Below are 9813 nucleotides of genomic sequence, written 5' to 3' on the forward strand. Positions count from 1 at the left end.
GGAGCCCAGCAGGTCGAGGCTGCGGTGGCCGGGAGCGGCCACTGCACTCCAGTCTGGGTGACAGAGTGAGACTCCAACTCAAAAAAAACCAAAAAAACATTTTTGGTCCCAACACAGGTTTGTATTTAACACAGGACTCCTCAAACATCCTAATACTCTATCAGATTATCACTTTGAAAAGAAATTTTAAAATCCAAGAGATCTTTCCAAAATATCATGAGTCTGGGTTAAAAATTTTTCTAACTGGCTGGGCTCAGTGGCTCAGCCTGTAATCCCAGCACTTTGGGAGGCCGAGGCAAGAGGATTGCCTGAGCCTGGGGATTCGAGACCTGCCCGGGCAACTTGGCGAGACCTCATCTCTACAATAAATCAAAAACTAGTCAGGCGTGGTAGCATGTGCCTGTAGTTCTGGCTACTCGGAAGGCTGAGGCGGAAGGATTGCCGGAGGCCAGCAGGTTGAGGCTGCAGTGGCCAGGAGCACGCCACTGCACTCCAGTCTGGGCAACAGAGTGAGACTCCAATTCAAAAAAAAAAAAAAAATTTCTAACTACAAATATAAGTCTGAGAGAGGAAAGTAATTTCTAATTTGTTCCTTTTTCTTCTGCTATTATTCTGAGAAAAAAGTCAAAGACATAGAATTTTTTTAAAATGGGTTTTTATAAATAATGTATTTAAAGATTTTGACCCACCACATAAAGTAAGAATCCCACTCTTTAAGAAAAATATACAGATTTTGGTAAGAGTTTGAAGTCTGAGAGATTCAACCCTGAAGCCTAGCCTTCAAATTTCTGCTGCTTCAATTCCAAAGGACAAGTAGATAGCAATTTTAGTACACAAAGTTCCACTATGCTGTATAGTTCCTTTTCTCCTGGGTCAGACAGCTTTATTCTGCTTCATTAACCCCTTCTTTGCTCCTTGATGGATCTTGGAATCCAGTTTCCCTGTAAGGAGAAAAAGAAGTCTCATTATTTATATTTTATATTTGCAATGCAAATCTTTTATGGCCTCCCAGGTCTTCTGGTTACTGTGTTCCTGCACATTCAATTATCTTATTTCGGGATTCAGACACTTCCAAACTTCAGAGGTTCATTCTATAAGAATGAAGAAGCAGTGGGGATGCTATATAGTGATGAACACAAATGCACACTTGCAGAATGAGTATTTGTCCAAAGAATCTAAAAAGTTAATATTTCTAATGGTATGACTACTAGAAAAGAAATAACACGTTTTTTGGGTGCTCAATGCTAAGGCACATTTTAAAGAACACACACATGTAATAAAGAAGGCATTTCACACAGTGGGAAATCCACTCCTTTGACCTGTTAACTGTCTGAGCATAATGCATGACCCCTCCTTCACAGTGAGAAAAGCAGTTTCACTCACCCCTTTGCTGCCTCAGACTTAATGGGGGAGTGACCTGAAACAGTTGAGTAGAACCCACATGAATGCTTTACTGACAAAAGGGGGCCCCCTATCACCAGCTAAGAAGGGCAAAGGTCATAGGCTATATGACTCTTCTAAGTGTTAAACTTAGAAAACAAGTAACCTTCACATCTCAGGTGACCCTAATGAGAAGTACTTTACTGATGTGGTCTCTGACCTCTGACCCCTCAGATCTACCAAAATAGAGTTTGGCTCAGTGGTAGCTGCTGTAGGAACCATCCATCTCATGAAGAGAATCTTAACAGAATTCCTGCCTGTCTGGTCTGAAAACAGAGCTTGCAGTTTGCTTTCTCCCATAAAAAGTCTCATCTAAGTCAACAGCCATGCTGATGCTGAAAATAGAAACACAGCTCAGTTCAGTCTCAGCAGTAAAAAAAAAACAAAACAAAAATCAAGGAGCCTCTCCTTTCAAGGGCAGCTGGGTATACCACAAGTTCATACCCACAACCATTGCCTGTCATGTGTTGTCATTTTCATTAGTTGCAACAATCAGTTATAACAGAAAGAGTACTGGACTGCAGGTCAGAAGACACAGGCTCTAGCCCACCCTTCTCTGGTATGTACTAGCTGTATGACCTGGGGCAAGTCATCCAGTTTCTCTAGACTTCAGTATTCTCATTTGTACAACTAAGTTAAGAATACATGTGCAGGCCGGGCGCGTTGGCTCAAGTCTGTAATTCCAGCACTTTGGGAGACTGAGGTGGAGAACTGCCAGAGTCCTGGGGTTCGAGACCAGCCTGGGAAACTTGGTGAGACCTCGTCTCTAAAATAAATTAAAAAATTATCCGAGTGTGGTGGCAAGTGCCTGTAGTTCCAGCTACTTGGAAGGCTGAGGCGGAAAGATCACCTGAGCCCAGCAGGTCAGACTGCGGTCCCAAAAAAAGAATACATGTGCGAGGCGGGGCATGGTGATTCGCACCTATAATCTCAGCACTCTGGAGATCAAGACGAGAGGACTGCTTGAGCCCAGGAGTTCAAGACCAGCCTAAGCAACACAGCAAGACCTTAGTTCTACAAAAAGTCAAAAAATTAGCTAGGCATGGTGGCATGTGCCTGTAGTCCCAGCTACTCACAAGGCCAAGGTGGGAGGATCACCTGAGCCTAGGAGTTGTGAGTGGTTATCATGCCACTGTACATTCCAGTCTAGGTGATGTGAGACCTTGATGAATGGAATAGAATGGAATGGAATGGAATGGAATGGAATGGAATGGAATAGAATAGAATAGAATAGAATAGAATAGAATAGAATAGAATACATGTACTGACCACTGCACAATGAAACGGTGAGAAAAATAACCTCAGCCTAACAAGTTTCCCTATTTTCTTAAGTCCCATCCTCCACCCCATGCCCCAATCTCTCTCTCTAGGGCTATACCTGCTTCTAGAATAACACCTTTTCTGACCTTCCTCAGAAACCATCCCTAAGTGGTACCCCACATGCCATTCTACAACAAACACAATGCTGTTGATTTTAACTTGGCTCTAGAGCACAGGGCATTCCTAGGGATTTAGGAGTTCTTTATCCCCTAAGCTAATTGACTAGGAACTTGAATATGCACCAGCCATCTAGCAAAAAGCCTTATTACAGGGCAAGTCAGTCTTTGTATCCCTAACACTACCATAGTAACTACAAATGTTAGATGCTCAATAAACACTTTCATCAAAAGAACTAAACAAAGAAGGCAGACACTACAAATTTCAAAACGAGTAAGTATACGTAATGCAAATATTACAAAACAAACGTTTGAAATCCAAAACATTTCTGGTCCCAAGTATTTCAGATAAGACCCTTTATATTATAGGGACTACTAAGTAACCAAAACAGTAGATAACAGATAAACATAGAGTATACATTGTGGTCGGCCCGGTGGCTCACGCCTGTAATCCCAACACCTTTGGAGGAGGCGGCAAGAGGATTGTCTGAGCTCAGGAGTTCAAGACCAGCCTGGGCAACTTGGTGAGACCTCGTCTCTACAATAAATCAACAAATTAGCTAGGTGTGGTGGCTTACACCTGTGGTTCAGCTACTTGGAAGGCTGAGGCAGAAGGATCACCTGAGTCCAGCAGGTCGAGGGTGCGGTGGCGGTGAGAATGCCACTGCACTCTAGCCTGGGCAATAGAGTGAGACTCAGACTCAAAAAAATAGAGTATACATTGTAAAGGTAATGGTATCCAGAGGTAAAAATAAGCATTGAGTCTCATTCGGCTTTTTAGGACAAGCTAGGGCAGAATTTAGAATTCCATCTTGGACTCCAGATGCCCAGTTCTCTGTATTGGATAAATTGAGTCAGTTTTAATCCTGAGACTACCCAGCCATATAACCTTGACGATGTTACCTAGTCACTCTTGTCCTCAATTATGTAAATTCTAAGAGGAAATCAGACTACCCAATAATGAAGGCCCCTTCCAGCTCTGTGATATTATGCCCGAAAAATGAAATGTAAATTGGAATATTTTGTTTGAGAAAATCTGATAAAGTGAAAAGAGTAAGAAAACTAGAGGAAAAGAACTTCTGTAAACCTGGTTGCTCAACTGTGAAAAGAAAGGAGGAAGAAACCCCTACTAGCTCACAGAGTTGTTGAGTTTATAAGCTAACACTAAGTGCTTTCTATATATCAGGCATTGGGCTAAGTATTTTAAATACACTATATCTAGCCGGGCTCGGTGGCTCAGCCTGTAATCCCGCGCTTTGGGAGGCTGAGGTGAGTGGATTGCCTGAGCCCGCGGGTTCGAGACCCGCCTGGGCAGCGAGACCTCATCTCTACAATAAATCAAAAAATTAGCTGGGCGTGGTAGCGCGCGCCTGTAATTCCGGCTACTCGGAAGGCTGAGGCAGAAGGATCGCCGGAGCCCGGCAGGTCAAGGCTGCGGTGGCCGGGAGCGGCCACTGCACTCCAGTCTGGGCGACAGAGTGAGACTCCAACTCAAAAATAAATAAATAAATACACTATATCACTTAATCAAATAAGAACAGATTGAGTATCCCTTATTTGAAATGCTTGGGACCAGAAGTGTTTTGGGTTTCAAACATTTTCAGATTTTTGGAATATTTATATTACATATACTTACTGGTTAAACATCTCAAATCCAAAAATCCAAAATCCTAAATGTTCCAATGAGCATTACCTTTGAGCGTCATGTTAGAGCTCAAAAAGTTTTGGATTTTGGAGCATTTCTGATTTTGAATTTTCAGACTTAGGATGTTCAACCTGTAATTGAAATAATATTTGTTAAAATACTTTATAAATTCAAAGTTCCCTGAAAAAGTAAAGGTGGTTATATTATTTTTATTTTTTATTATTTTTTATTTTTTTAAGTTGGAGTCTCACCTCTGTTACCCAGGCTGGAGGAGTATAGTAGCACGCTTACGGCCACCCTAGCATCAGTCAATCTGCTGGGCTCGGGTGATTCTTCCACCTCAGCCTTCCAAGTAGCCAGAACTACAGGGATGCGCTACCATGCCTGGCTAATTTTTTTATTTATTGTAGAGATGAAGTCTTGTCAAGTTGCCCAGGCTGTTCTCGAACTTGTGGGCTCAGGCAATCCCCTATTTATTTCAGATTCCACATATTTAAAAAAGAGACATTACTTTCTTCACACCCTCCAATGCTTTGCTGTATAAGAACATTCCAAATCTAAGTTACATATAACTCCAGTCTGATTGTGAACGTCATCAAGACCAGCTCAGGTAAGATCAATCCATTGGAACAAAACACTCAAAAGTAGGCAAACTAATCTCTGGTTTTAATGATAATGTCATAAAATGGAAAACTAATAGGAGGAAGAAGATATGCGAGAAACAAGGGTTTCTAGGGCATTCCCAGGGATTCAAAAATCCTTTCATCCCTTAGGCTGCCTAAAAAAAAAAAAAAAATCAGACATGTGCCAGCAATCTGTGAACTTCTTTCAGTCAAGAACTTTTTTTGTATCCCTAGCACCTACCAGAGTGACTGATAATAGTAGCAATTCCTGGGCCAGCTGTGGGCAATGATGATGGCAAGGGACTGGGACTTCCTGCAGGAAGAAGCAGCCCTCATGGTTGTCCCTGGATTGCAAGAACTCCAAGATCCGAGTTCCAGTTCAGACTGGGCTTTCAAGACTTAGGATCTGGACAGTGAACTAGAGGGACATACAATACATTCTCTTCATGGTACAGTGATAATGCTTAGTTTCTGTATTTCCCCAACATTTTTACATTTAGTACCTAAAGCGTGTCAGCGTTAAACCACATCCTGCATTATAATGCCTAAAAGAAAATCAAGTGCATGTGAAGCAGATGGGCAAGAAGTTAAAAGGAGAAAAGTATTTGTCATCAATCGATGTAACTCTCCTAGGGATTTTCACATGCTTTGCATAAGATATAAGGCAGTATTTGCCTGAGTTTATAGAGCATGTTGTTAATGTAAAAATAGAAAGTTGCCATTATCTCTTGAGTATTCAACCTATATATTCTACTATAGTTAACATTTTTGCATTTCCTAATTTGACCACACATACAGCCAAGTAATAAGTTGCACAACGTTCTTTTCTGAATTACTTCAATTTCAAGAGACAAAGTCAAGCAAGCTTAAGTGTACATATCCAAAAACATAAGCAAATCAAAGTATATACCTTTAATTTAAGGCATTTATACATACACATATACATGTGGTAAACATGTAAACCAGTCATATTCTAAAGGTTTATTTGCAAGTCAAAAGTTTAGAACTTGAATCCAGGTGCAGTGTATGTACCCTGTAGTCCCAGCTACTGACGAGGCAAGAGGGTTGCTGAAACTCAGGAGTTCAAGGCTAACCTGGGCAGCATAGTGAGAACCCACCTCAAAACAAAAAGGCTGGGCACAATGCCTCATCCTCATGCCTGTAATCTCAGTGCTTGTGGAGGCAGGAGGATCACTTGAGGCTAGGAGTTTGAGATTACAGTAAGCTATGATTGTGCCACTACATTCCAGCCTGAGTGACAGAGCAAGACCTTGTCTCTAAAAAGAAAAAAACGTTTGGAACCTGGAATATATTCCTGAAAGAACTAATCTATAAAGGATGGCTAGGTTTCTAAGCTATCCCACAAAATAACATTTAAGTAATGCAGAATGTTAATGTTATTCATACTATGGCACTCAGTGTGACAATATAGCTAGGGGAATATTGATACACATTCCAAATTAAGAGCCAAGTATGTACTTTCCTCTGTGACACTAGTATTAAAGACTTTTCCACCTTAAACAATGGGAGGTATCTCCAGAGCTTAAGGGAAGGGAGTTCTGGCAGACTGGAAAGTTTTTAGGAATGGTAATGAGGAATGAAGATAAGAGAATAAGGAGTTATAGGGGATAGGAACTTCATGCCACATGAATCGTCAGGTCCTCAGATAGGTTGGCTAGCTGAATAGAATGCTTTCTGACACACTTAACGGTTGGCCAACCTATTCCTTCTTTTAAAAAACATTTTCACAGGCCGGGTATGGCAGTTCAAGTCTGTAATCCCAGCACTTTGGGAGGCCGAGGTGAAAGGATTGCCTGAGCCCACAGGTTTGAGACCAGCCTGGGCAACTTGGAGAGGCCTCAACTCTATAATAAATTTTTTAAAAAATTAGCCAGGTGTGGTAGTGTGTGCCTGTACTTCTGGTTACTTGGAAGGCTGAGGCAGAAGGATTGCTGAGCCTAACAGGTTAATGCTGGGGTGGCCATGAGCGTGCCACTGCACTCCAGCCTGGGTGACAGAGTGAGACTCCAACTTAAAAAAAAAAAAAAGAACAAAAACATTTTCACTACCTATTGTTTCTGATCAATGTTTAACCTTGTCAGGTCTACCAGGAATTAACATAAAAATAAGAAAAAAGATAGGAAGTTAGCTGGGTGTAGTGGCTCATGCCTATAATTCCAGAATTCCAGCACTTTGCGAGATGGAGGTGAGAGGATTGCCTAAGCCCAAGAATTTAAGACCAGCCTCATCTCTACAATAAATCAAAAGATTAGCCAGGTATGGTGGTATACCCCTGCAGTTCCAGCTACTTGGAAGGCTGAGGCTGAGCCCGAGCCGAGCAGGTTGAAGCAGCAATAGCCATGAATGTTTTACTGCACTCCAGCCTGGGTGACAAAGTGAGACTCCGACTTAAAAAAAAAAAGAAAAAAAGAGAAAGAAAAGAAAGGAAAAAACAAACAAGAGTAATACTCTCTCCTAAGAGTATCACTTTCCCTTTTCATTAAACCTTATGAAGAAAAATGAAGGCCAGATTATATACTGAAGGTGAGTATCTGAGTAAAGAAAGTATTAAACTAAAACATTTCAGAGATATATTTAAACTTTGTTTACACAGAACATTTTCTCACAGGAGTTTAAGCAGAAGATGAAAACCAAGAGAGGGGAGAAAAGGGAAGCGGGGTAGGGCCCAGTGGCTCACACTATAATCCCAGCATGTTGGGAGGTCAATGTGGGAAGATCACCTGAGTCCAGGAGTTTGAAACTAGCCTAGGCAACATGGCAAGACCACATCTCTACAAAAAATTTAAAAAATTAGCCAGGTGTGGTAGCATGTGGCTGTAGTCCCAGCTACTCGGGAGGCTGAGGCAGAAGGATCGCCTGGGTAAAGGAAACATGCGATGACCGCACCACTGCACTCCAGTCTGGACAGCATAGAGAGAATCGTTTCTAAAAAATAAAAACTTAGGACACACTGACGTGGCTCAAGCCTATGAGCCCAGCACTTTGGGAGGTTGAGGAAAGAGGACTGTCTGAGCCCAGGGGTTTGAGACCAGCCTTGGCAACTTGGTGAGATCTCATCTCTACAATAAATAAAAAAATTATCCGGGCATGGTAGCACCTGCCTATAATTCCATCTACTTGTAAGGCTGAGGCAGATGGATCACCTGAGCCTAGCAGGTCAAGGCTGTGGTAGCCAGTGAACATGCCACTGTACTCCAGCTTGGGTGACAGAGTGAGACTCTGACTCAAATAAATAAATAAAAAACAAACAAACAAACAAATGACATAAAAATAAAAATTTTTTAAATGAGAGAATGAAAAGCAAGAGGGCTTGGGCAGCACTCTAGGACTCATAATCACCAGAAATATGGGAAGTGGTGCTTCTGAAATAGATGCTCAATAACAAACACATAAAATATATTTTTTTTTGAGTTGGAATCTCACTATTGTCGAACAGACTGGAGTGCAGTAGCTCACTCACAGCCACCGCAGCCTCGAACTGCTGGGCTTAGGTGATCCTTCCGCCTCAGCCTATCAAGTAGCTGGAGCTACAGACACACAGCACCATGTCCAGCTGGTTTTTGTGATATATTGTAGTTGCCCAGGTCGAACCCCTGGGTTTAGGCAATCCTCTCGCCTCATCCTCTCAAAGTGCTAGAATTACAGGCTGAACCATAGCACCTGGCCAACACTTAAAATCTTAAGTCTTTTTTTTTTGAGTTGGAGTCTCACTCTGTCACCCAGACTGGAGTGCAGTGGCCACCACTGGCCACCGCAGCCTCGACCTGCTGGGCTCTGGCGATCCTTCCGCCTCAGCCTTCCAAGTAGCTGGAACTACAGGCGGGCGCTACCACGCCCGGCTAATTTTTTGATTTATTGTAGAGATGAGGTCTCGCCAAGTTGCCCAGGTGGGTCTTGAACCCACAGGCTCAGGCCATCCACTCGCCTTGGCCTCCCAAAGTGCTGGGATTACAGGCTGAGCCACCGAGCCCGATCGACAAATAGAATTTTAAAGTAACGAGGTCTGAAATAAAATTTTAGAGTGATTCACTAGCATGCCAATAATTATAGATCAAGATACACTTTGGAAAGACTATGCTATAGTTAACCTAACATTAACGTTATTGATAAATATAATTATATTAATTCTCCAACACTAGGGATGCATAGAACAGAGTAAAAAAAAGAAGATTTTTGTTTTTGTTTTTTGGAGTTGGGAGTCTCATTCTGTCGCCCAGGCTGGAATGTAGTAGAATGCTCATGGCCACCCCAGCGTCAACCTGCTAAGCTCCAGGGTTCCTTCCACTTCAGCCTTCCAAGTATCTGGAACTACAGGCAGGCACTACCATGCCCAGCTAATTTTTTCATTTATTGTAGAGACGAGGTCTCACCGTGTTGCCCAGGTTGGTCATAAACCCGTGGGCTCAGGCAATCCTCTCACCTCGGCCTCCCAAAGTGCTGGGATTATAGGCTTGGGCCACTACGCCTAGCCAGATTTTTGTTTTTAAAAAAGCTGGGTTCAAGACCTGCCTGGGCAACTTAGTGAGACCTCATCTCTACAATAAATCAAAAATCAGCCAGGCGTGGTAGTGCGCACCTGTAGTTCCAACTACTTGGAAGGCTGAGGCAGAAGGATAGCCGGAGCCCAGCAGGTCGAGGCTGCGGTGGC

The 9813-nt window shown here is 42.5% G+C and overlaps 1 protein-coding gene across 2 annotated transcripts in view; it reads right to left on the bottom strand.

Moving 5' to 3' along the window:
• Nucleotides 1-633: 633 nt before the first annotated feature.
• TRIP4 (thyroid hormone receptor interactor 4) overlaps nucleotides 634-9813 on the bottom strand; it is an 81339-nt gene continuing 72159 nt past the window's right edge. For both annotated transcript variants that reach the window (XM_008060710.1, XM_021713742.1), the window contains exon 13: nucleotides 634-941. In XM_008060710.1, the coding sequence (XP_008058901.1) occupies nucleotides 874-941 (68 nt within the window). In that variant the 3' untranslated portion in view covers nucleotides 634-873. The remainder of the gene's footprint in view (nucleotides 942-9813) is intronic.

The sequence above is a fragment of the Carlito syrichta genome, unplaced genomic scaffold (assembly GCF_000164805.1).
Source record: "Carlito syrichta isolate Samal-C Ts95f unplaced genomic scaffold, Tarsius_syrichta-2.0.1 Scaffold304708, whole genome shotgun sequence".
In the NCBI taxonomy this organism is placed as follows: Eukaryota; Metazoa; Chordata; class Mammalia; order Primates; family Tarsiidae; genus Carlito; species Carlito syrichta.